The 26,966-nt window shown below is 44.1% G+C and overlaps 2 protein-coding genes across 2 annotated transcripts; both read left to right on the top strand.

Annotated features, from left to right (window-relative positions):
• Positions 1-7,788: 7,788 nt before the first annotated feature.
• On the top strand, positions 7,789-11,351 carry LOC120038968 (major facilitator superfamily domain-containing protein 6-like). Its single transcript, XM_038984499.1, has 2 exons — positions 7,789-8,069; positions 8,395-11,351. The coding sequence occupies exon 2, from the start codon at positions 8,451-8,453 to the stop codon at positions 10,293-10,295; it is 1,845 nt and encodes a 614-aa protein (XP_038840427.1). The 5' UTR covers positions 7,789-8,069; positions 8,395-8,450; the 3' UTR covers positions 10,296-11,351.
• A 1,175-nt stretch (positions 11,352-12,526) lies between these two features.
• On the top strand, positions 12,527-22,259 carry LOC120044611 (bMERB domain-containing protein 1-like). The gene is made up of 6 exons (XM_038989282.1): positions 12,527-12,605; positions 17,650-17,773; positions 20,225-20,298; positions 21,013-21,127; positions 21,908-21,978; positions 22,138-22,259. Exons 1-6 carry the CDS (start codon positions 12,527-12,529, stop codon positions 22,257-22,259), a joined length of 585 nt encoding a protein of 194 aa, XP_038845210.1.
• The last annotated feature ends 4,707 nt before the right edge of the window (positions 22,260-26,966 follow it).

The raw sequence follows: 26,966 nt of genomic DNA, 5'->3' as shown, positions 1-26,966 counted from the left end.
ACGCTGAGCACGTGCACTCAACTTCTTTGGTCGACCATGGCGAGGCCTGTTCTGAATGGAACCTGTCCAGTTAAACCGCTGTATGGTCTTGGCCACCGTGCTGCAGCTCAGTTTCAGGGTCTTGGCAATCTTCTTATAGCCCAGGCCATCTTTATGTAGAGCAACAATTCTTTTTTTCAGATCCTCAGAGAGTTCTTTGCCATGAGGTGCCATGTTGAACTTCCAGTGACCAGTCAGTATGAGGGAGTGTGAGAGCGAGGACACCAAATTTAACACACCTGCTCCCCATTCACACCTGAGACCTTGTAACACTAACGAGTCACATGACACCGGGGAGGGAAAATGGCTAATTGGGCCCAATTTGGACATTTTCACTTAGGGGTGTACTCACTTTTGTTGCCAGCGGTTTAGACATTAATGGCTGTGTGTTGAGTTATTTTGAGGGTGTCACGTTCCTGACCTATTTATGTTAGTTTGTTATGTGTGTTAGTTGGTCAGGACGTGAGGTTGGGTGGGCATTCTATGTTTTCTGTTTCTGTGTTGGTTTTGGGTTGCCTGGTATGGCTCTTAATTAGAGGCAGGTGTTTGGCGTTCCTCTAATTAAGAGTCATATTTAGGTAGGCGTTGTCACAGTGTTCGTTGTGGGTGATTGTCTTCCGTGTCTGTGTTTGTACACCACGCGGGACTGTTTACGGTTTGTTCGGTTTGTGTAGCCTATGTTCCTATTCGTGCGTTTTCTTGTTTTATGTAAGTACGTCGTCTAGGTCTGTCTACACCGTTTGTTGTTTTTGTTAGTTTAATCAAGTTCGTGTTTCGTTAATAAAATATGTCTTTTCACTACGCTGCGCCTTGGTTCCCTCAATACTCCTCCTCTTCGGATGAAGAGGAGGAGGACTGCCGTTACAGAATCACCCACCAAGAATCCAGAACCAAGCAGCGTAATTTGGAGCAACGGGGAAGTATACAGGACTTGTGGAGTTGGGAGCAAATATTTAACGGAGAAGGACCATGGGCTAAAGTGAATCACCGTCCATGGGAACAGCTGGAGGCAGCTCGGAGAGTGGAGGAAAAGAGAGAGAGGAACCGGAGTTATGAGGGAACGCGTCTGGCACGGAAGCCCAAAAAGCCCGTGAGTAACACCCAAAAATTTCTTGGGGGGGGGCTAAGAGGTAGTGGGCCAAGGGCAGGTAGGAGACCTGCGCCCACTTCCCAGGCTTACCGTGGAGAGCGGGAGTACGGGCAGGCGCCGTGTTACGCAGTAGAGCGCACGGTGTCTCCTGTACGAGTGCATAGCCCAGTGCGGGTTATTCCACCTCCCCGCACTGGTAGGGCTAGATTGGGTATTGAGCCAGGTGTCATGAGGCCGGCTCAACGCGTCTGGTCTCCAGTGCGTCTCCTCGGGCCGGCATACATGGCACCTGCCTTACGCATGGTTTCCCCGGTTCGCCTACATAGGCCGGTGCGGGTTATTCCACCTCCCCGCACTGGTCGGGCGACCGGGAGTATTCAACCAGGTAAGGTTGGGCAGGCTCAATGCTCAAGAGTGCCAGTACGCCTCCACGGTCCGGTATTTCCGGCGCCACCTCCCCGCCCCAGCCTAGTACCTACAGTGCCTACACTACGCACTAGGCTACCAGTGCGTCTCCTGAGCCCTGTTCCTCCTCCACGCACTCTCCCTGTAGTGCGTGTATCCAGTTCGGTGCCTCCAGTTCCGGCACCACGCACTAAGCCTCCTGTGCGTCTCCAGAGCCCTGTACACACTGTATCTTCTCCCCCTACTAATCCTGATGTGCTTGTCCTCAGGCCGGTGTCACCAGTGCCGGTACCACGCACCAGGTATAGAGTGGGCTTTGAGAGTACAGTGTGCCCTGTCCCTGCTCCCCGCACTAGTATGAAGGTGCGTGTCCTTAGCCCGGTGCCTCCAGTTCCGGCACCACGCACCAGGTCTACAGTGCGCCTTATCCGGCCAGAGCCATCCGTCTCACCAGCGCCATCTGAGCCATCCGTCTCACCAGCGCCATCTGAGCCATCCGTCTCACCAGCGCCATCTGAGCCATCCGTCTCCCCAGCGCCATCTGAGCCATCCGTCTCCCCAGCGCCGTCTGAGCCATCCGTCTGCAATGAGCCTGCAAAGCCGCCCGTCTGCCATGAGCCTGCAAAGCCGCCCGTCTGCCATGAGCCTACAGAGCCGTCCGCCAGACAGGAGCCGCTAGAGCCGCCCGCCAGACAGGAGCCGCTAGAGCCGCCCGTCAGACAGGATCTGCCAGAGCCGCCAACCAGACAGGATCTGCCAGAGCCGCCAACTAGACAGGATCTGCCAGAGCCGCCAACCAGACAGGATCTGCCAGAGCCGCCAACCAGACAGGATCTGCCAGAGCCGCCAGCCTGCCATGAGCGTCGAGAGCCGTCAGCCTGCCATGAGCGTCGAGAGCCGTCAGCCTGCCATGAGCGTCGAGAGCCGTCAGCCTGCCATGAGCGTCGAGAGCCGTCAGCCTGCCATGAGCGTCGAGAGCCGTCAGCCTGCCATGAGCGTCGAGAGCCGTCAGCCTGCCATGAGCGTCGAGAGCCGTCAGCCAGCCATGAGCGTCGAGAGCCGTCAGCCTGCCATGAGCGTCGAGAGCCGTCAGCCTGCCATGAGCGTCGAGAGCCGTCAGCCTGCCATGAGCGTCGAGAGCCGTCAGCCAGCCATGAGCGTCGAGAGCCGTCAGCCAGCCATGAGCGTCGAGAGCCGTCAGCCAGCCATGAGCGTCGAGAGCCGTCAGCCTGCCATGAGCATCCAGATTCGTCAGTCAGCCAGGAGCTGCCCTTCAGCCAGAAATGGCTATATACCCAGAACTGCCCCTCAGTCCAGAGCTGTCTCTCTGTCCGGAGCTGCCTTTCAGTCCGGAGTTGCCCCTCTATCGTGATCTCCCTCTCTATCTTGATCTACATCTATTTTCTGATCTATCCCTCTGTCTGGTGCTATCCCTCTGTGTTGATTTATCTCTCTGTCCCGGTGTTGTCCATATCATTGATGTTACTAAAAGGATTTTGTGGGGGTAAATTGAGGGTGGACATTTTTAGGGGGAGAGGGAGGTTAGGATTGATTATGGTGGGGTGGGGACCTCGCCCGGAGCCTGAGCCACCACCGTGGTCAGATGCCCACCCAGACCCTCCCCTAGACTTTGTGCTGGTGCGCCCAGAGTTCGCACCTTATGGGGGGGGTTATGTCACGTTCCTGACCTATTTATGTTAGTTTGTTATGTGTGTTAGTTGGTCAGGACGTGAGGTTGGGTGGGCATTCTATGTTTTCTGTTTCTGTGTTGGTTTTGGGTTGCCTGGTATGGCTCTTAATTAGAGGCAGGTGTTTGGCGTTCCTCTAATTAAGAGTCATATTTAGGTAGGCGTTGTCACAGTGTTCGTTGTGGGTGATTGTCTTCCGTGTCTGTGTTTGTACACCACGCGGGACTGTTTACGGTTTGTTCGGTTTGTGTAGCCTATGTTCCTATTCGTGCGTTTTCTTGTTTTATGTAAGTACGTCGTCTAGGTCTGTCTACACCGTTTGTTGTTTTTGTTAGTTTAATCAAGTTCGTGTTTCGTTAATAAAATATGTCTTTTCACTACGCTGCGCCTTGGTTCCCTCAATACTCCTCCTCTTCGGATGAAGAGGAGGAGGACTGCCGTTACAGAGGGGACAGCAAATTGATACTGTTATACAAGCTGTACACTCACTACTTTACATTGTAGCAAAGTGTCATTTCTTCAGTGTTGTCACATGAAAAGATATACTCAAATATTTACAAAAATGTGAGGGGTGTACTCACTTTTGTGATATACTGTATATATAATGGTAGAGGTTTGAGTTGAGCCCATAAATGCAAAGAGGGCAGGCATACGGTACTGCAGTTTGGAGTCACATCTCACAATGATTTTTGCTCCTAACCTATCAGGATATTTAATTTTACCATGCTGTGTTGACAGGAGATCAGAACCCAAAACATTAAAATCAGAATCCTGGAAGATAAGACCTTCACTGTCTGTCTGGACAAAGACTGTCGCAGGAAATACACACATGTCCAAAGGTCAGAGATCACACTCATCAGCAATAGAATGCCACGATGCTCTACCATCTCTACTATTGATGAATAATATACAGTAGTTATTGTGTTGTCTTTTACAGAGAATTTCCCTGGGCTCAAACTGAAATAACTAAGTAACTAACACTCTTTTACAGCATTGAGATCTCTCCATGTTTGGATCCAGGGTATTGCCTCCAGACAAGTTCCAAGTCCAAGTTCAGTGTGGGAAAGGAGAGGGAGGCGGGGCTGAGCAAATACATGTGCAAGATCCTGCCTCTGCCAATCAATACCTTCACTGGCATCAACCACTGAAGGGATTTGATTATTTGGCCCGGGCTCCATTCCGGGCGTGAGCCAGGTGCCCCGCTTTGACCAATGGCGAAGTAAGCTAAAAACAAAAGTGACATTGGTTATGCACGTGGAGTAATGAGTAAGATTCTGTGTTTTCACATGCAAAACGGATTTATTTTGATAAAAAAGTGTTTTATCTGCCTTCCCAATAAAATCTAGTTTTAAAATTCTAACATATGTTTTATGAAAAAGAGATGTATGTATTGTAATTTTAATTTTATTATGATCCCCATTAGCTGTTGCAAAAGCAGCAGCTGCTTTTCCTGGGTTCCACACAAAACATGACATAATACAGAACATTAATAGACAAGAACAGCTCAAGCACAGAACTACAACAAATTATTATTTTTTGAACGCATACATAGCCTACATATCAGTACATACACGCAAACTATCTAGGCCAAATAGGGGAGAGGCGTTGTGCCGTGAGGGGTTGCTTTATCTGTTTTTTAAAACCAGTTTTGCTGTTCATTTGAGCAATATAAGATTAGGGCTCTATATAATACTTTACGCTTTCTTAAATTTGTTCTGGATTTGGGGACTGTGAAAAGACCCCTGGTGGCATGTCTGCTGGGGTACGTGTGTGTAAGTTGACTATGCAAACAATTTGGGATTTTCAACACGTTAATGTTTCTTATAAAAAGAAGAAGTGATGCAGTCGGTCTCTCCTTTATATCAGCCCTCTGTGTCACACCTGCTCCCGCCCTTCCTCCCCCCCCCCCCCCCCCCCCCCCCCCCCCCCCCAGGCCAGGTGGACTCACCTGGCCTCAATCACCTCTGTCATTACCTTCCCCATATCTATCAGGTTCCCCGCTCTGTTCCCTGCTTCTGCATTCATTTTCTTTTGTCTTTGTTTACCCGTGTGCTGACGCTGTTCCTGTTCTGTTACCTGTCTGTTCCTGTTTAAATGTTTGACTCCCCGTACCTGCTTCTCATCTCCAGCGTCGGTCATTACACTCTGACTACAATGAAGAGGAAGACATGCCGCTCTGTTCTGACCATATGTTTTGACCATGACAGTTTACAACCAAAGTAGCTCCAAGTAATTTAGTCTCCTCAACTTGTTCAAAAGCCACACCATTAATTACCAGATTCAGCTGAGGTTTAGAACTTAGGGAATGATTTGTACCGAATACAATGCTCTTAGTTTTAGAGATGTTCAGAACCAGTTTATTACTGGCACCTCAAGACTGCAACTCTTTGTTTAGGGCTTCAGTGACTTCATTAGCTGTGGTTGCTGATGTGTATATGGTTGAATCAACTTTGTTTAATGTCAGTGGCAGGTCAATGGTAAAAATAGTAAAGAGTGGAGGGCCTAGAGAGCTGCCCTGCGGTACAACACACTTTACATGTTTGACATTAGAGAAGCTTCCATTAAAGAAACGCCTTTTAGTTCTATTAGATAGCTCTGAATCCACAATATGGCAGAGGTTGAAAAGCCATAACACATGTTTTTTCAACAACAGGTTATGGTCAATTATATCAAAGGCTGCACTGAAATCTAACGGTACAGCTCCCACAATCTTCTTATCAATTTATTTCAACCAATCATCTGTAATTTGTGTCAGTGCAGTACATGTTGAGTGCCCTTCTCTATAAGCATGCTGAAAGTCTGTTGTTAATTTGTTTACAGAGAAATAGCATTGTATTTGGTCAAACACATATTTTCCCCAACAGTTTGCTAAGAGCTGGCAGCAAGTTTATAAGTCTGCTGTTAGAACCAGTAAAGGCCGCTTTACCACTCTTGGGTAGCTGAATTACCTTGGCTTCCCTCCAAGCTTGAGGACAAAGACTTTCCTCTAGGCTCAGATTAAAGATATGAAAGATTGGAGTGGCTATAGAGTCTGCTACCATCCTCAGTAGCTTTCAATCTAAGTTGTCATTGCCAGGAGGTTTGTCATTATTGATCGATAACAATAATTTTCCCACCTCTCCCACACTAACTTTACAAAATTCAAACTTCCAATGCTTTTCTTTCATTATTTTTTATGCATGAATATGATGGCTCACTGTTCATTGTTGACATTTCCTGCCAAAGTTTGCCCACTTTGCCAATGAGGTAATCATTCAAATAATTGCCAACATCGAATGGTTTTGTGCTGAATAAGCCATCTGATTTGATGAAAGATGGAGTTGAATTTCTGCCCATAATTTCATTTAAAATACTCCAGTGTTTTATATCATTGATCTTGGCTTCATAATACAGTTTCTTCTTCTTTTTGTTGAGTTTAGTCACATAATTTATCAGTTTGCAGTAAGTCAGCCAGTTAGATGTACAGACAGACTTATTAGCCACTCCTTTTGCCTCATCTCTTTCAACCATACTGTTTTTCAATTCCTCATCAATCCATGGAGCCTTGACAGTTCTAACAGACCGTTTCTTAACAGGTACATGTTTATCAATAATTGGAAGAAGCAATTTCATAAATTCATTAAGTGCAGCGTCATTAATCACGTAAGACCCCAATTCTTTTTTTACATCATCCACACAAAATATTTTGCTGTGACTTTTATATCATCTCTTGTACACTATTTTAGGCCCAGCTTTTGGAACTTTGGCTTTCCTGGATATAGCCACTATATTGTGATCACTGCATCCAATGGGTACGGATACAGCTTTAGAACAAAGTTCTACAGTATTAGTAAAAATGTGATCAATACATGTGGATGATCTTGTGTCTGTAAACACCCTGGTTATTTGTTTCTGAGTGATGCAACATCTGCCTAGTAGACGACATGACGGAGCAGATTACTGTTCAATTTGAGAATTACGCTCATTCCCTCACCACATTTGCCCATTCACGTCATGGGCCATAGACAGGTGCACTGTGGTTCAGCTTAATCAATGCCAATGCCTAGTAGTGTGGGTGGGGCTCAACAGGCACAGTACATTTTTTTTTAGAGCTGTCACTCCTGTCTATAAAGGTGCAGACATATTCTTGAAACACAACTAACTTTTGTAATTTTCTGTAACACAGCATACTGACTGTATAAAGACATATTTATCAGTTGTATATTTCCATGCAAATTCCTAATGGACAGTCCAGTGAATTGTTGATGTTTTGAATGTATTTCATTTGGATCGCTTTCTACAGTGCTTGTTTGCAATAAATGTTCTGTTTACACTATGCTATTAAAGGAATGCACTGTGTTAGTAAACACAGAGGAAATTTCTTCTTATATCTTACCCGATTTAAATGTTTAGAATGAATATCATAGTTTGACTGTGTGGATATTTTGTATGAGTTCATTTAATCATGTAGGGCTGGACAAACTCACTACCTGAGTTGTTTTTTTCTTTTACCTGTCTCGCGTAGTTGTCATCCTCACGCCCTGAGGGCGCTGCAGACAAACAGCTTAATGCGTGCAAGGTGTACGACTGCTTTTTCAACTACAGAGAGGTGATATCAGGTGGTATGCGCTCGTGACAACTGCTAAGAACGATATAAGAGACGTTAAAAGTCAGAGACAAAATCACCGCGCACAAAGAATAACCATACGCTAATTAAAGTACTTTCAAAAAGAATAAGTTGTGTAAAACAGTTTACCGTAAAATATGACGTGGACATGGACGGAGTGGACATGCTTCGGTTGAAACAGGTGCATTGACTAGCCTCAAACACACCAGCTGCGCTGAAAAATTGATTCATCCTTTTGACGGTAAGCCATTGTATACTACTGATGTTAGTGGTTGTTTTTGGCTCTATTGAATTAGCTTACAGTTTTTTTATTGAAGGTTTGATTAGGGACATATGGCCCATTATATCTTTATTTAAAGTGATTTTAGTAATTCTTCTAATAGGCATTCGTTAAATAAATAAAGTTAAATAAAAACATGATTACATCCTCAATGTTAAATATGATTGCTATGTACCTATACTTGATTTTAAGCTATATTGCATTATTAAATAGTAAATGTACATGTTAGCTACTGTTTGAAATATGTTTATGGATTTCTATACATATTATTTGTGTTTATTCACAGTGTGTGTTCTGTATGAAGATAGTCTGTGAGACAGCGAGTTCACTTGGCTGGCAGCCATGAAGAGGAACAAGCAGATCGACATTAAGGGTGCTCTAGTCCTCTCCAGCATCTTCCACTTCCTGTATTCTTGTGCCAGAGCCTGCATCCTCCCCTTCCTCACCCTGTACCTCAGATACCTGGGCCTCACTCCCTCCATGACGGGCCTTCTCATGAGCACCAAACATCTCATCTCCCTGGTCTGGAGCCCTCTGGCCAGCTTTCTGTCCAAACACTACAACAAGAGGAGGGCAGTGATTACAGGGTCTCTGGTCTGTTCAGCAGGGGCAGCCCTCATCGTCCTGCTCATCCCATCCACAGGCGTCGAGACGCTGACCAGTCACTGCAACATCTCTCACCTCAGTGTGAGTCCCACTGAAGAGCTGAGTGACTATGTGCATGTTGTTGGCAGTGAAATGCCTACCACCCACACTACCATTGTGTCCCAGTCAGCAGCACATGAATCTTCACCTACAGAGACAACCAGTGACACTATGTCTTCCGCTGTTTCAATGAGCAAAGCCACAACCTACACTCTCCAGCTGCAACATTCCAACAATGTGACTACTCTCCAGCTGCAACATTCCAACAATGTGACTACTCTCCAGCTGCAACATTCCAACAATGTGACTACTCAATGGTCACAAGTGAATGTATCTGTGGCCAACCACAGTATAGGAGGGGAGAGAAATGGCTTAGAGTCCCACCATGGTGCCTCCAACACTTCACCCACAGTGAGGAGGGTTAGCAGGTCAGCAGAAAAGGAGAAGCAGAGGGAGAAGGATGAGGCCCGCTTAGAGTTCCTGGGAAACCTCAAAGTTATGGACGTCCAGCACCAGCTCTTCTTCATGCTCCTCATCGTGGTGTCGATATGGGAGCTGATGGCCGCCCCTCTGGAATGGACCGTGGACGATGGGCTGTATGAGTATTTGGATTTTGTGGATGCCTCTGATCGCTATGGTAGCACAGGAGTGTGGGGGCTGCTTGGGGCAGTGTGTGGGGTGAGTGGTGCAGGACTGCTGGTGAGCCACCTGGACTGCCTCATTGGCTCACACACACCCAGGAGCGCTGTCCACTTCTACTCCTATGCAGCTGTGACAACCCTGGCCGTGCCTGTGGTGGCCTTCCTGCCCCTCTACCTAAACAAGAAGCGTAGTCGCTCCACTGGGCTCTTCAAAGCTTTACAGCTGGTGCGAGGGGACCTCCGTGCCCTGCTGTGTGCTGCCACTACCTTCCTAATGGGGCTGGCGGGGTCTGCGGTGGATGACTTCCTGCTGTGGCAGATGCAGGACCATGGGAGCAGCGAGCTGCACATGGGACTCTCTTTAGCCGTAGCGTTGCTCTCCCGGGCCGCCTTCCCTCTGCTGAGTGGCCGGGTGTCGAAGCTCCTGAGCCCAGGCAGGGTGCTGCTGGTGGGGACGGCCTGCCTGGCCCTGCAGTGCCTCTACTACTCCTTCCTGTGGGGCCCCTGGGCTGCAATACCTGTCCAGGTGCTGAGCTGCTTCAGCAGTGGCGCCCTCTGGTGGGCAGTGCAGGTGCAGTGCGAGGACGTGGCCACGCCGGGCACGGAGAGGAGCGTGAGGAGGGTCTACCAGGCCCTCTCTCTGGACCTGGGGGCAGGGCTGGGCAGCATGGCCGGGGGGTTTGTTGTCCACAGGTTTGGGGTATCTGTGCTATTCAGAGGTGTGGCGGTGATTCTGCTCCTGTGGTGCCTGTTTCTGCCCCTGCTCCAGTGGAAAGCCCCACGCCAACGCAGGATCAACTACTCCCGCCTCCTCGCTGCTGACACCAGTGAAGTGAGCGAATCAGAGTCGGAGCAGGAGAGAGACTGGCTGGAGAAAGCCATGGAGGATGATGAGCAATGATAACATGGGCAGGAGGATAAATCATTAGACCTAAGGAACAATATGCAACATAATGGAAGGATGACAGTATCAATTCTGCTCCTGGAGGATTCCACCACCACTTACAGACATGTCACTCTTCATTTAGTCTGCCTTCTTGCTGCTCCACAAACTGCTAAGTGAATCTGTCCCTGGCTGGTTTCATTGAAAAACAAGTATTGCTTTTTAATTCTCCATTACTGCAGCTTTATTCATTTAGTGCTAATGCTCTAGCATTCCCCACCTGCCCAGAAGGCGTTTAGCATTCTTCAGTTAAACTAAACACATGGACTGCAAGCCTCCCTATTGCACTGGAGGTTGATCTACTGTGAATGCAGAATGAGGATAAACTGTCATTTGCATAAGTTATCAAGAAACTCTGGATAGCAAATAACGGAGAATTAGGTGTTGGCAGGTGACTGTGCGAGTCCTTATGAGTGTTACTACAGTCCACGTTAGGCAGCTTTACTGTCTGTAACATAAGGCCACTTGAGTGCAGGTGTGGTATTTGAGTGAGACAACTCTGGACTAACAGACTCATCCTGTATGTGTGGTTTAGCCTGCTCTCCCATGACGGATACTTACTCTCTTGAGTCCACTGTGAAAATGTTATGTATTGTTCAACTGTAGTAGAAATCACCCCTTGGGTCAATTTCCTAACTAAACATTAAGTGCCTCTTGTGTGGGGGAAGTATTAGAAGCTATCTGTTGTTGGTTGCTGAACTTGTAGGTTAGATGGTGTTTGCTAATCTTGTATTTCAAAGGATGTTTGCCAAACTTGCCACAGGTGACATGGCCCATTTTGACCTGACTGTTCCTTCAGCATATCAGCCAGAGACACTAATATAGTTTAGCACCTCTCCCTGAAACCTCTCCCTAATTTACAATGCTTGGAGTGGATATAACAATACATTACATAGTGGTTGATATACATGTCCAATGCCTAGTAGTATATCAATAAAAAGATTAGTATTATTGTGCCTTGAAGACATTCTCAAATATTGATGACTGGCATTACAATACATTTTGTTTATCTAATGTTTATAGTATATTTATTGATACATTGTAAGTCAATGCAGTGGACAGTATATGTCAATACCTCACAACAGCGTAGTGTCAAACGTCAAATGTCTTGTAGTGTTTTTAAAGAACACAAGCAGGAAACCCAATGCCTCTTGTGTCAATATCAATACGCCTCTTAATGTAACAAAGCAAAGGTCAGCAGTATGTGGAACTCCTCTTGAATCTTTGTATTTGGCCTTGTCTGTCATGACTCATGACTGTGGAGAACAGTCAGTTGAGTGATAAGGAGCTATCAGCCTGAGCAGGCGCCATAAGTAAAATATTTGTTTTCCAACCGGACCAGTCGGTCCCAGATGAGGGTCCTTCTGTTCACGTCCACCTCATACTGTAGACTTACTCACGCACTATCCTGACCTTATCAGACAGAGATGTTTTTTTTGGGGGGGGGGGGGGGGGGGGATTGTCACCTCATGAAATTGACTGAAGTCTTTTATATTTGTATCTGTCTGTGGACTGTAGACTTATAGGATACTGCTCTCTACTGAGGACTTTAGTCTGAAGTCCCTGTGTGTACACAGCTGCTGGATCAGCTTATAGGGTAAGTGACGCTGCCCTGGGTTTGGAGTGCTTCCACCTACTGGCCAGAGGCAGCACTTGCTGCCAGCCCAGTCTCGACAGACCAGACAGAGCTGGCTGACAGCCCCATTCAGTGAACACAGATGATGCTTCCTATACAGCAGCACCATCTGCTCCCTCACCAGTCAGTCCTCAAGGGCCCTGCAGGATGAAATCATGTCAGCTCCTGCATTAACTCAATCAGGCATGATGGAAAATGAATGGTGGAAGTTGATATCACATGTGAATGCTATTCATTCTTAAAATGTTTTGAGGTGGTGGAATATTGATCCCCTCCAAACCTTACCTTTGCAAGTCACAAGGTGGCGCTTCACGTTATACTATCGTGATCCGACTCGAGCTGTGTCCGTGGTGCTGAAATCACACTGTATTCTGCAAATACACAGCCGACGTTCAACATGTATTCTCCACGTGGTGATGGTGTTTCGTTGTGGCCACGTAAATAAATAGGCTGCGCCGTGTAATTTCATTTTCAAATTGCCTAAAGTAGGCTAAGGGTATTAATCTGCTACTGATTTAGCATTATCAAGCCTGAAGTCGTTCAAACCGAAGAAATGGAAAAGGAGAGAAAATCCTTCAAACAATATGGGTCTTTGGAACGAACCAAATTTGATCGACAAGCCGATAAGAAGGGTGAGCCTTTGCAAAATGCTTAATTATATACAGTACATGCCATAGAAAGTTGTATATATGCGGGCTGCCTTTTTATCTATTCTAGTGTGAGTTTGTTTTGCATGAGGAAAAATTGAGTTTGATAGAACGTGGTGCTGAAATCGTAACGTTTTAGTCGATTTTCTTTACAAAAATCCAAAATGTTTTGTGATTTGGAGACTTTATGGAGATTTATATGATACTCAAACTGAGCTCCACCTATACATTGAATACTTGCAATAATTCAGATTAGATCAAAGTGTTGTCATATTCTTCATGGCTATAAGGCTTAATGTTACTCTGGTCCATGTGCTGATCATAAAATGAACAACCCTTGAACAACACTTGACTGGGTTAAGGACACTCATTGGTGAGTGGAATGGACTAGTGATCTGATATTCTTGTGTAATGTCTGTTTTCTTCTGTACTAGTAGAATCATTACATGAACATGGATAATGTTACTGCCTTTAGGAGTAAAAGCCAGGACGGGAAGACTCGTGATGAAAGATAGATAGATTAGATCTGAGAGTGAGAATTATTTTCTGAAAAGAGAAGTTGGTGCAACAAGGCATAGAACAGAGCGAACGTTCACAGGATCTTTACGTAATCCGGTAGTGGGTGTGCAGTGCAGAAGGCAGGGGAGTACACGTTAAAATTACATCTGAAGGCTGGGGGCGGCAAGGCGACCTTGCTTGAAATTAGTAGGCAAATTATGAAAATCGAAGGTGTTAGAGCTGAGGTTGAAGTAGTCGTTTTTTTAACTTGCTCTTAGTTTTTTGGGGTATGCAGAGGGGCTCAGTATAGTGGAATGGTATCCTAAAAGAAGACGTGAAACTGCTGTCCTAACTCATTGTGTTAATCTGTCTGTACAGTGTGAGGATATGACTCACCTTTGCCTCTAGCTGTGACTCTTCACAGGTGACACAGGAAGAGACAGTGATGAGTCTCTAAAAAGGTGAACAGGAACGGAGTACAGCCAGCCACACACAGCCCTGGTAAAGCTCTGGTAATCCAAAATGACATTTTGAAATCCAATTGTGAGGAGCAATTTTCACAATAGGGGCAGAATATTGCCTCCGGGGAAGGCACACACAGCAGGCAACCCACGATCAAAACACAGACGTCAAGCTTGCACTGAGGATTTCTTCAAAATGTGTAATTAGTGAAGATCCATTGAAAAAAGAAACTAGCAGGAGCTGCTAAAATGCTAATGATGATGTGTGTGTTTTTGATGGCATTAGCCTAGTGATTTGGCCTCTGTTTTCACCTAATGTTGTCTTTTCTGACAAGGTGAAGTAATTAAGAGCTAATTGCAGCACTGTTGGAGGAGTCATAGCTGGTCTGTGAGGAGGCTGCAGGATTAACAGCAGTGGTGCATTACTGGGCTTTCAGTGGGCTGCAGGATTACATAGTGGTGAGGAGTCTACCTGGGCGGCTGGAGGTCAGAGGGAGTTGTTGACTCTTCAGGGCAGTTCACTATGGGAGGTGTCTTGAGTTGCCTCATTAAACTAATGTTAACTAAGAACACAATAGCATTGGATCAGAAAAGCCCCTCTGTAACAATAGACGAAAGAAGGACATTCAGCCTTTAATCCAAAACTGAGATCCGAGTCATTTGTCATCAAGCTGCCTCAAATTCCCCTCGCCATCATATTCAATTCTTTCACTTATCCCCAGCCAGTGTAGTGCAAGTCTGTAGAGCCTTACACTGAGCAATGGATGGTTTATTCCAATTATCCAACCCATCGTCTGTTGTAGGATGGAACAATTCTAGTCCAAATGAAGAGGAATCTACAGTGGGCTCCAAAATTACTGGCACCCCTGACTGGCAATGCACAAACAATACTTAAAAAATATAAACAATATAATTATAGAGAAACTCAAAATACCAACATGTGAACAATACTGTACTTTATTAATGTTTCAATGGAACTCACCAAAATCATTTATTGATTTAATTAAAAATCAATGTCCTCCAAATCAAGGTTTCACAATTAATGGCACCCTTAAATATTATTGTAAATAACATCTACCAAAATTAAACCAGGAATTATATTCCACTTATTTAAGTTGATCTAAGTGTTAAGGAACTATATTGAGCCATTACATCACTTGCTTTTTCACTAGGGTATAAAAATGAGGTAACACGCATGCAATATCCCTTTGTCATCCAACACCATAAAGAAAAGAACTGGCAGTTCAAAAGGGACAGATGGTCGTAGACCTTCGTAAATCTGGTAACGGCTACAAGAAAATCCACAAACTATTGAATATATGACTGAGCACTGCCAGGGCAATTATTTAAAAATTCAAAAGATATGGAACAGTTGAAATCATCACGGGTAGAGGACGCAAATGCATTTTGCCCCCCAGGATAGGGAGGAGGATCGTGAGAGAAGCAACAAAATTCCCAAGAATCACTGTGAAAGAATTGCAGGCCTTCAGACGCCACCTCCACAACCACAGGCTCTTTGGAAGGGTTTCCAGAAGAAAGCCCTTAATGACCCCAAGACACAGACGCAAGTGCTTGGAGTTCATTTAAATTATGATTAGAAGAAGGTGCTCTGGTCAGATGAGACCAAAATTGAACGTTTTGGTCAGATACAACATCGGCATGTTTGGCGTTGAAACAGAGACGCATACAAGGAGAGGCACCTCATACACACGTTGAAATATGGTGGTGGGTCAGTGATGTTTTGCGGCTGTTATAATTCCAGAGATCCAAGGCCACTGGTTAAGATTGATGGCATAATGAATTCCACCAAGTATCAGGCAATTTTGGCTGACAATCTGGTTGCCTCTGCCAGAAGGCTGGGACTTGGCCGTATGTGGACTTTCCAACAAGACAATGACCCAAAACATACCTCAAGATCCACACAGAAATGGTTATGTGACAACAAAATCAATGTTCTGCCATGGCTGTGGGCTGAGTTGAAGAGGGCAGTTGATAAGCGCAAACCCAAGAATGTGAAGGATCTTGAAAGGATCTGCATAGAGGAATGGTCCAAAATCCCTCCAAATGTGTTCCTTAACCTTGTCAAACATTACAGGAAAAGAACATGCTGTTATCCCTGCCAGAGGTGGTGGCACTAAGTACTAAATGAGTGCCAATAATTATGAAACCTTGATTTTGGTGAAATGTATTTTGATTAAATAATTGTATGATTTTGGTGGGTTCCATTGAAACATTAATAAAGTACAGTATTTCTCACATGTTGGTATTTTGAGTTTCTCTATGATTTATTGTTGTAGTTGCCCAATATACGTTCATGCACCAGTTAGTTATGCGTTGTTTCCATATGTATAGTGTTTGACAGTTCTAAGCCATTGCAGGTTGAGATGACTATAATGGGGATGATTATATTCAGTGTGTCATATCATCTTGGTAAACCAGGATCTCCTCACGGATAGCAATCACAGCGCTTCACAGACTATGACCAATGAAACAGACCGGCCCCCTCCTGGCACCACTGCCAAATTAGGAAATGTTAATGAGACTGCACGAGTCTACTTAACTGATGACCTTAACCAGTTCATTATAGATTCTAGAAATGTACTAGTCCATGGGTGCTCAGCATCTCTTTCCTACTTTAATTGTCACTGATTCTGTCTTCCTTCTCATTGTCTGAGATTATTTCTCATTGTTCATGAAACTCAGGCATGTATCAATATCCTGAAGTCAACTGTTTAGCGAGATCTGCCGTCATGCCATCCCAGTCTCCGCACCACTGAGTCTCTGCCCAGCCTGGCAGTGTGCCACTCAGAAAGGCACGTTCCCTTCATGCTGTCCCACTGGGGGAGGAAACCCAGGAAGCGTGCTGCACACATGCTGTAATTAAGGCAGGCTGAAGACACACACCCACTACTTATGTTGCTGCCATACTGTTTACTATTGTTGTTATTGTTTATTATTATTATTTATCCAGGTACCAGTCACTTTTCCTAATCCCTGCCTACATTTACATATCTACCTCAATACTCCAGTATCCTTGTACATTTGGTGCTGACCCTGTATATAGTAAATTTATTTTTTCTCATGTTTTAGTTTTTTCTTAGTTAGTTTGTCTTAGTTAGTTTGATATTGAATAATTCACTGTTGGGTAGGGCTTGCAAGTTAAGCATTTCACTGTACTTGTGAATGTGACAAATGAAACTTAACTTGAAAAGACAGGAGTTCTGTTCTGGCCTCTCTTCTATGACACAATCATGTTGTGCTGGGATAGCTGGCGTGAGCAGAATAAGCAGTCATTTGTTCCCATTTTCGTGCTAATGCACAGTACTATGTCAATTTAGCAGTAGAATAACTTGCTAATACACTACATGACCAAAAGTATGTGGACACCTGCTGGTTGAACATCTCATTCCAAAACCATGGGCATTAATATGGAGTTGGTCCCCCCTTTGGTGCTATAACAGCCTCCACTCTTCTGGGAAGGCTTTCCACTAGATGTTGGAACACTGCTGCAGGGACTTGCTTCCATGAGCATTAGTGAAGTCGGGCACTGATGTTTGGCGATTAGGCCTGTTTGATGGGGTTGAGATCAGGGCTCTGTGTAGGCCAGTCAAGTTCTTCCACACCTCAACAAACCATTTCTGTATGTAGCGTTCTCCTGGCATCTGCCAAACCCAGATTTGTCCGTCAGACTGCCAGATGGTGAAGCGTGATTCATCACTTCAGAGAACTCGTTTCCACTGCTCCAGAGTCCAATGGCAGCGAGCTTTACACCACTCCAGCCGATGCTTGGCATTGCACATGGTGATCTTAGGCTTGTGTGCGGCTGCTCACGAACTGACTTGTTGGAAAAGTGGCATCCTATGACGGTGCCACATTGTAAGTCACTGAGCTCTTCAGTATGGGCCATTCTACTGCCAATGTTTGTCTATGGAGATTGTATGGCTGTGTGCTCGATTTTATACACCTGTCAGCAGTGGGTGTGGCTGAAATATCTGAATCCACTAATTTGAAGGGGTGTCCACATACTTTTGTATATATAGTGTATCTTTGTTTTCTTGTTTCTCTCCCAGCAGAGGAAGACATTGTCTCAATGGCGGACTCCACCATCACAATAGATCACATTGAAGGGGAGCTTTTCAGAATCGAGCGGATACGTGATGTTCTAGTACGGAGGGAATCAGAACTAAGATACATGTGAGCATTTTTTTAAATAACTATCCAATCACACCAACACTCAGTTTCTGACATCTTTTGGTGATTTATCAAAGCCCTCTAGTATGAGGTAGAAGAACAGGATACACATTTTGGGCCTTTTCAGTCTCACACATAACATCCATGCCCTGGCTCCTTGTGGAATGGGTTGTGGTTGAACTGTAGTAGGTTTTCACAGGGGTCAATAGAGTTGATCACCTTGGACTTGGTGACGCTCCACATATGACAGCACCTAGCGATTGTGCATGAAGGTGAATACTGTGTAGAGGACAGCAGCACTTTGTCTGCTGTCCTATTAGTCTACCAGCTCAGCTCGTACACTTGTCTCAACACTGCACATGGACTTTGTTCTAAAAACAAACGGTTTTATACTCCTCTCAGTCCGATCCCCTTGGCTGTAATGTTTCTTCTTCATTATTGTGACATGTGCAGGGGAAAGAGGGGAGAGACTCAGAGAAAAGATAATGATGCTGGGTATGGGGAGGTCCAGTTGCTGGGGAGATGTGCACCGATGCATACAGTAGGTTACATTCTCACTATTCCTCGTCAAGACCTTTCTGGGTTGGAGCTTACATATAAGAAACCCTTTAATCAAAGTAAAACATCCTATGGGATTTCTGTGAGAATCAGTATGATTACTGAACACTAACACTGCTCTACACGAACAATAATCACTATTGGCCTGGTAAATAACCGCACTTCCGCTCACCATTAAGTAGATGAGCACAGCGGCACAGAGAGCTTTTCTCACTTCTTACTGTTTCTGTGATTCCTTGTCTTTCATCTCCAGGGACAGGAGCATATTGACGCCAGTCGCTGCAGAGCTCAAGGTCTTTTCAAGGCTGACCACAGCTGTAACAGAGAGAAACTGAACAGTGATAGCATAATAACAAGCAATGTACCTTTGTTCATGTGGAAAAGTAATTACTGTTAGGTTTCTGATGTGTAAAGTAGCTTGTTTCCTTATCTACGTATGTGGAAGTGAAATTAAAAACGAACATGACATGGTTTACTTATGGAATTAAATGAGAACTCTCATTTGCATGCAGTGCATTAGGTGTATGCAGTTCAGCGTGTATTCTTCAATGCTGTAGGCACCACAAGGTGCTTTATTGTGAACGTGTAATGTGGGATGCAGCTTCAGACACAATGACAGGTCAATACAAAGTGAATCCATATTAAAGCACGTAGACAATTTCAATGCAAATAAGCTGTGATGCAGGTACTGTATTGGTCACTCCTGTGAAGTGGCTTGAAAATAATAACACATTTCCTGTGCTGAAAGGGCTTGGGGCATGTGTATCTAGGAGTTAATTTTCCTCTTATTGTCCGAAGGAAAAGCCCAGTTATCCAGAGCCTCAGTGTCTGACCAGTATTGTTTACTTAAACCTCCCTACCTGAGTCAATTAGTGAAATGAGATATGATGCAGCTGCAGCTCCGATAGATTGGGAGTGACTCATTCTCAGAGGCCCTGTGGTATCAGAGTTAATTCAGCTAATAAACCCTCAGCCAACAATAATTTCAGTCCACCTGAGAAGAGGAGAAAGCTAATTCAGTTCGCCATTTCCACTGAAGTGGTTTCTGTCTGTAGGATAGGCTAATATGGTTATTGTTATCATGTCTGTTTACCAAGCTGAAATGGGAAATCGCTTAAATTCTATAGCATTACATTCTACTATGTATTTGGCCATTTAAATGTACTGTGTTCGAGTCACCAAAAGTTATTTTGAAATAAAAGTCATTATCTTTACACTCATGTAGAGTATCTCTCCTAGCTCTGCCTGCCTGCCTGTCAGACAGTTTTTTCACTCAGCAGCAATTCTTTTTTAATTGCTATAATTCGCTGTTGTTATATTGATCACGTTCTAATAGAGGAGTTATTGCAGAAGCTGAGAGCTTGAGGAAAGTTATGCCTCAGTAGACAGGACACCTGCAGGGTTGTCTGGCACATTGTGGTCCCAGGGGAAGGGTGATCACATCAGAAGGTCCTCTATGTCACAACCCTTATTACTGCCCAGCAGGATCTGTCTGACTGTAGTGACTGTCTGTCCTTAAGTGTTAACCCTAGTGTGGGGTTATACATGCAAGCCACAGTGTCTTCAGAGAGACCACTCAACACTGGAGCCAGCATGATTGTATCTTTAAGACTACAATCTCTCCGTCCTCTGTATGGAAGCATTCTGTATGGGATTCAGTTGGTCTGTCAATAAGAGCAATTAGGATTGATTCCTGAGTGTCAGACCTAAGTGTGGTACATGGAGAAGAACAGCCACTGTACTGACAGTCGATACGTGACAGGATCCGATTCTCACCTCGTCCTGGGTTCTCTTCCCCTGGGTCATACTAAACGGCTGTGAAGAGATTGCCTTTGAAGTATATCAATGTGGTTTATGATTGAGAATGAAATAGATTCCTCCATTTTTTTTCCTCAGGATGGACGACATTCAGCTTTGCAAGGAAATCACACGGCTGAAAAAAGAACTTCAGAAGCTGGTGTCTGTTTCAGGTAGGCTACCATACACTCTTAGGGGAAAAAAGGGTTCCAAAAGGGTTCTTCGGCTGTCCTCATAGGAGAACCCTTTTTGGTTCCAAGGAGAACCCTTTTTGGTTCCAGGTAGAACCCTTTTTGGTTCCAGGTAGAACCGTTTTGAGTTCCATGTAGAACCCTCTGTGGAAAGGGTTCTCCTATGGGGACAGCCAAAGAACCCTTTTGGTTTCTAGATGGCATCTTTTTTGTGTGAGGTGACTCTCTGTGTGAGGTGTTCAATTCACATTATAGAGAGCACACACACTCGCTGTGCCAGAAAATGAGGGAATATCTGCATCAAAAGGGCTTATGGTCCAGGTAGTGCTCTAGGAAAGCCAATAATAAAGGATTTGCAGGACAAACAAGCAGAAGATTTGGAGCACAACATCCTCATTATCTCAGCTTATCATTTCAATGTTTCAGCCCCAGCCTCTCTCTGAATTATCTCACATTTGGTAAGTTAGATCCAGTGGTAATGCTGTCCACGCCACTTTCTCAGTATTATAACAGGAACACCATGCACAGTCATCTGGTGGTTACAGATCCATCAGCCTAAGATGAATTTGTCTGGTTCTTAATCTTGAACTGGAGCTGTATGAATGCTTAATGATTCCTAACATCTATGATTACTATATGAACTGTCTGTGACTGCTGTATGACCACTCCATGACTATACTGTCTGTATGACTCCAGACACAGACAAATCCAACGAGGACCGGCAGAGGGAGGAGGAGCTGCTGCAGCAGATCCACAAGCTGGTGGAGACCAGGGACTTCCTGGTGGATGACGTGGAGTTTGAGAGGCTCAGGTGAGTGCTGCCATGATCTTAAAGGCAAGGAGGGTTGGGCCATGTTCTTAAAGGCAAGGAGGGTTGGGCCATGTTCTTAAAGGCAAGGGCCTTTCCATGTAACTATCCATGTTGCCGAAGTAGCATCTAGTGACCATTAATATTCGTGACTCAGTTGTTGTCACCTCTGAGTCATACTGTATCTGAGCCAGTTGGTGAACATTCTTCCATGTCAATGTGAATTAAACCCACGCGATCGATCTGTTGAGGTGGATTTAAAAGGGTATTTTTCACTTCTGTGTTTTATTGAGTATTGTATTCTCTCTAGAGGCTGGGCTGAGCGTTGTGTTGCTCAGTGTATATTTAGTGTAAATGACAGTGAGTCACACAGAGGAAGCAAGCCCCTTCCACATTGCATTTGTTTACAGCGCTAAATTAGCTGTCTTGCATGTCAGGCATCCCTGCTTCTCTGACTACAAGTCTGAGTGACACTTTTGACAGCTCTCAGAAAGCTGGGTGATAGGTGGGGAGCAGATACTTAATCATTTACAGTAAAGTGATGTTGACATTAGAAAATCATGAAGAGAAAATGATACATTGTTAAAGTGAATTCACACCATCCACACATGAACAAATGTCGGAGCCTCTATGCCTCTTTGTCTCTATCCAGTTGGTTATTTATTTATTTTGTGTGTGCATGCTTGTGTATGACTGTGTTTTATGGCAACAGTGGCTGTGAAAGATATAGGAAGATTTTACCTTGTGTTAACTGTGCTCATACCACTATATCTCCTTCAACAGGGAGAGAGAGGAGGACAAAGAAATGGCTGATTTCTTGCAGTCTAAATTCCCCAAGACCTTGAAGAAAAAAGGTATGTGCAAATGTGTTACCATAGTGCTGTTAGTCAAGGCTCTAATATGAAGATTCCTTTTGTGCAGTTAGTCCAAGACGCATTGAATAAACCAAGTTAAAATATGATAACAACATTAACAATGCTGATGTGGATGATAATGTCTCTTTTTTCCCCCAGACGTCACAGAGGACCGAAGGATGACCTCCAAAGCCCAGCAGACTTCGTCCACTCCCTTCGTCACCAAAACCGGTCTCACCCTTCTGAAGGAGTGCTGCGGCTTCACATGCTCTGTCATGTAGACTCCTGCCCTGTGGAGAGACGGAGACACTTTGTTGGTTTCTGGATGGGGTTATTTGTGTTGAGCGGGCACACAGAGCTCTCATACTTCGACTATAACCCTAAACATATGTACAGTGACGGTTGGGACTGTGTTCCCATCAATGAATCTATTGCTCCAATTTAGTGCATTTTGAGAAGTGTAACCTGGTAAAAAAAAACGACTTTAGATTTCAACAAATTTTTGCATTCTGTCATAAAGAGCACATGTACAACTTCATATTGAAATGAGAGTTCAGTTCACGTAACAGGGTTGACCTTAAAATGAGGGACAGACGTAAATTAATCACTAATAAATAACAATCTTCAGAAATGACTTTGTCAAAGTAACAAAATAACTAGGGCTTTACAATGATGGTGAATTTTGGGGTTGTGTTTTTTTATTTGTATTTTTTATTTAAACTTTATTTAACTAGGCAAGTCAGTTAAGAACAAATTCTTATTTACAATGATGGCCTAAGAACAGTGAATTAACTGCCTTGTTCAGGGGCAGAGTGACAGCTTTTTACCTTGTCAACTCTGGGATTCGATCTAGCAACCGTTATTGGCCCAACGCTCTAACCACTAGGCTACCTGCCGCCCCATGAAAATCTTCAAAGAAGTCACATATTGTGCACGGAGGGACATGTCAAAGTGCAGATTTTTTGCACTTTACTAAGTCTTTATTTATATAAAAAATCTTAATTTTGGAATTTTGTCTATCACATGGCACTTCATTTGATATAACAGGCTTTTAAAATTCAACATTGGTGAACAATTTCTACTTATAATTTGAAAGGGATGCAAAAGGCACTCTTTTCGTGGAACGACCCTGCTGATCATTTCCTGATAAAGTATATAGCCTATTTGACTCAGCCAAGTCCATAAATCAACACATATCTTCTTCATCACCATGATCAAACTCAATGACTCTCCCGCTGCAGAGCTTTTAAACGGAGTCACTCACCGTTTCAAATCATACTACAGGTTTTACGGACAGCGTTCCTTATTTGTACATCCGCAAATATTCCTTATTTGTACATCCGCAAATATACACCAACCATCCAAGGGTGGCCCTATAGATAGTCATTTCCCGAAGCTGACCCAAATTTGCTACAAAAGAATGCATCAGAATGGAAACGTTCTGTTGTCATTTTCACTCTGTCCAAAGGATAGTACCTCTGTTAATTGAAACATGGTTACACACCAGAATACTTATTTTGATCATGGTGATGAAGAAGATATGTGTTGATTTATGGACTTGGCTGAGTCAAATAGGCTATATACTTTATCAGGAAATGATCAGCAGGGTCGTTCCACGACTGCAGCGGGAGAGTCATTGAGTACCAGGTTAATAGCAATTATCTTATTCAAATGGACCCTGTCCAATTAAAGTAATTAGACAGTTATGTGTTGCTATGACTGCAATTATCCCTCTTCAATGCATTAGAGCTTGACACTTCATTCCCATGGGCATTGTCTACACAGCTATGACTAGCAAACCTCACTCTGTCTCTTGGTGACATTTTACATGGTCACGGCTAACTATGACACTGCTTAACCTTGCTAAAGGCCACTGCTTGCTTGGCTTCCATGCCAGGTGAAAAAAGAGCTAAAATAGATCCTCCTCTCTGTCATTTGGCTCCTTGGTATCTCCCCTCTGGACTAGCTGCTTTACTGTGGTAGCTACCCTGTCATTAGCTGTGTCTGATTCCTGGAAAGTCACCAGAATTACATTCAGCTCTCTGCTTTCACAATTCTAATATTGTTTCAATTTCAGTTTCAAATGCCATGTTTTGCTTTTTTTGTTCCCCATTACCTTCTATTACGCTGATTGGTCTGACGGGAATTGCTGTTGCCAATTTGCGATACTTGTAATTCTTTGTGACAGTAGAGGTAAATGTGTGATGGTGAAAACCATGTACTGTGAACGTGGCTTTGACAAATATCTCAGAGTATCAAGGACAACTTTCCAAGCATAATGGAGATCAGAATTTCTCCCCTTTGAATGAGATAATATGCCTTTAAATCAACTGTCTGCTGCTTATTCTATTACAAAACACTCTTTAACCTGACATCTATCAATGAGCACAGTCTGCTCAATGTAACAGCTCATTCACAATGCTCTGTATGTTTATGTTTCATTCTCTACAATGGTTTAATCCAAACTGACTGGTAGTAGCACATTATCTGGGTGGAAAACTGAACATGTATTTTCACATTTATGATCCTAATGGCCATGGGAGTTGATTGATCCTGGGAGTTGATTGATCCTGGGAGTTGATTGATCCTGGGAGTTGATTGATCCTGGGAGTTGATTGATCCTGGGAGTTGATTGATCCTGGGAGTTGATTGATCCTGGGAGTTGATTGTGATTAGGCTACTTGTTATTATGTTTTGTGGCTTAGAATGTCAGAACTTCTGGTTGTAAATATTGTATTGGTTTAGCGTGCTTGTCTAATTAAAGAGTTGTAATGTAGGTTTATTCTCCATTATTAAACCATTATTATTAAATAACTGTTTAAATCTGGACTATATTACCACCAAGTCAGGTAAACGCTTGTGCAAGGATATTGTAAGCTGGTTATAAGGAGCTAAATTGATTTATTTCAAGATCATGTACATCTTTACCTTATTGAATCTTGTGCTTTCTGTACTAACTCTCATCTCTATGAATCACTACGCTAACAAATGCTTTGTGTTATCAAGTGAGTGTGATAATTAGGCTGTTTTTTTTCTTCTCTTCCACGCTCACATCTCAGAGACATGGGTGGGTGTCGAGCGCATGGGAAACAAAGACACAGGAGCCAGTGGAGGCTGCTGAGGGGAGAATGGCTCATAATAATGGCCGGAACGGAGCAAATGGAATGGCATCAAACACTTGGAAACCATGTGTTTGATATATTTGATACCATTCCACTGATTCAGCTCCGGGTAGTACCACGAGCCCGTTCTCCCCAGTTAAGGTGGCACCAACTTCCTGTGACAGGCATTATTAAACTGTCACCACAAAGAAAATGTAATGCATGGGGTTTGGGCTTTAACATCTAACCTATTACAAAGAGCATTCTGCCACATGCGTGTGCAACTGTCATGACAACGGCCCATGATGGGAGCAATGGTGTTGCTCTACACTAGTGAGAACCAACTGTTTGTATCTTCGCCCCAGAACACGTTCCTCCTCACCTCAGCTCCCCTGCACTGCGCACACAGATGACTCATCCAAGGGACTCAGGGGAGATGGATTGTGATCCACTGGCTTTTTCTTTCTCTGAAATCCTTCACTCCATAGAAAGTCCACCACTGGGGGACCATCTGCAAAGGAAAGCTGATCCTAACAAATAATAATACACACTGCTTCAGAATGGAAAACTGTCAATTGACAATACAGTAGCCTATACGCTGTTCAATAGTTTGGTTTACTGGACCTAATGATATGGGTGTTTTAGATGTAATTATTGTTTTGCGAGATATTGTTGTGGATTGAAGATACTTGAAGAGTGAAGAATCATTTCTGTGGCATTTACCTGACAGCTGAGAGAGAGGCACAGCCGGTTGCAAATTACCAGACTCTGCGTCAGTGAAGACACCTCACTGCATTTCATTTGCAGGCCAAAAAAGCATACAATCAAGCAGCTGCACAGAGAGAATTCAGACACATTATTTCCAACCCACCCTAATTGGAAGCTGCTGATTCTCAGCTAGCTCGTTCTCATATGCGGCGTGGGCCGAGACATTAAACAATCCCTGCACAGAAGATAACACGCCTCACTAATTAGGGACCATTTCTGGCAAACACATTTTTCTCTTTTTCTTTCTTCCTCCTGCCCTCCTCTCCCCACCTGGACTTCCCCTCTGGTTGTGAGTTGTTATGACCGAAAAGCTCAAAGCAGGTTCAGACAAATCAATTCCTTGTAAATACAACCCCATAGTCAGAGCTGTATGCTCCCCTGCTGTATGTATGTTGTTCCCTTGACAAATGATTTTGACATTTACACAAGTGAAACTAAATAAGAGATCTCAGTGTGCATGTCAGATATGGAGAGAGGTGGCACATTGGGAGGGATCAGGAGGCTGCCCACTGGAAGCTGTTGGTGGAGTGGAGGAATATCTCAGGCCTCTCACAAAGGGCCAGAAGAATAACCCAGCATGCCTTAATAACATGCGTCCTGCTTCAACTGGATGCAGTCACTCTTCACAGTTTTGTTCCCTAGTAACATGTCACCTTGCCTTTCAATGTAATGTTGTTGTTATTGACAAATGTAGAAATGAAGGCTGTGAGATGATTATTTTTATAATTGAAAGCATGGTGTTAGAGATAGCATGCTGAGGTGAGGGGGTTTAAGTTAACAATAATCAATAAAGTCAACATCATATCAAATTCATATGCTTTACAACATTAATCCAGTAATAACTTAAGCACTGTGCGTTTAGTGACATTAAAGAAATTAAGTATAGGTTCATAATGGCATCTCAATTATATATAAAGGGCATTTGAATCATGTGGTTTCGCAAATTTGCCTTGGAAGCATAGGTGAACACAAGTTGCAAGAGATGGCCTTTCCAACCATGCATGTTGCTGCCTGTCTTTCTACTGTATCTCCATTGACCTGTGCCCGGTGACTGTGACTGGTTTAATTTAATTCATTAGTGGAGGATTAGAAAACTGTTGAAGTGTGACAATGAGAGAT

Source organism: Salvelinus namaycush, chromosome 3 (assembly GCF_016432855.1).
Source record: "Salvelinus namaycush isolate Seneca chromosome 3, SaNama_1.0, whole genome shotgun sequence".
Lineage (NCBI taxonomy): Eukaryota > Metazoa > Chordata > Actinopteri > Salmoniformes > Salmonidae > Salvelinus > Salvelinus namaycush.
Note: the sequence above shows the minus strand (reverse complement) of the source record. Positions and strands in the feature narration are given on the sequence as shown.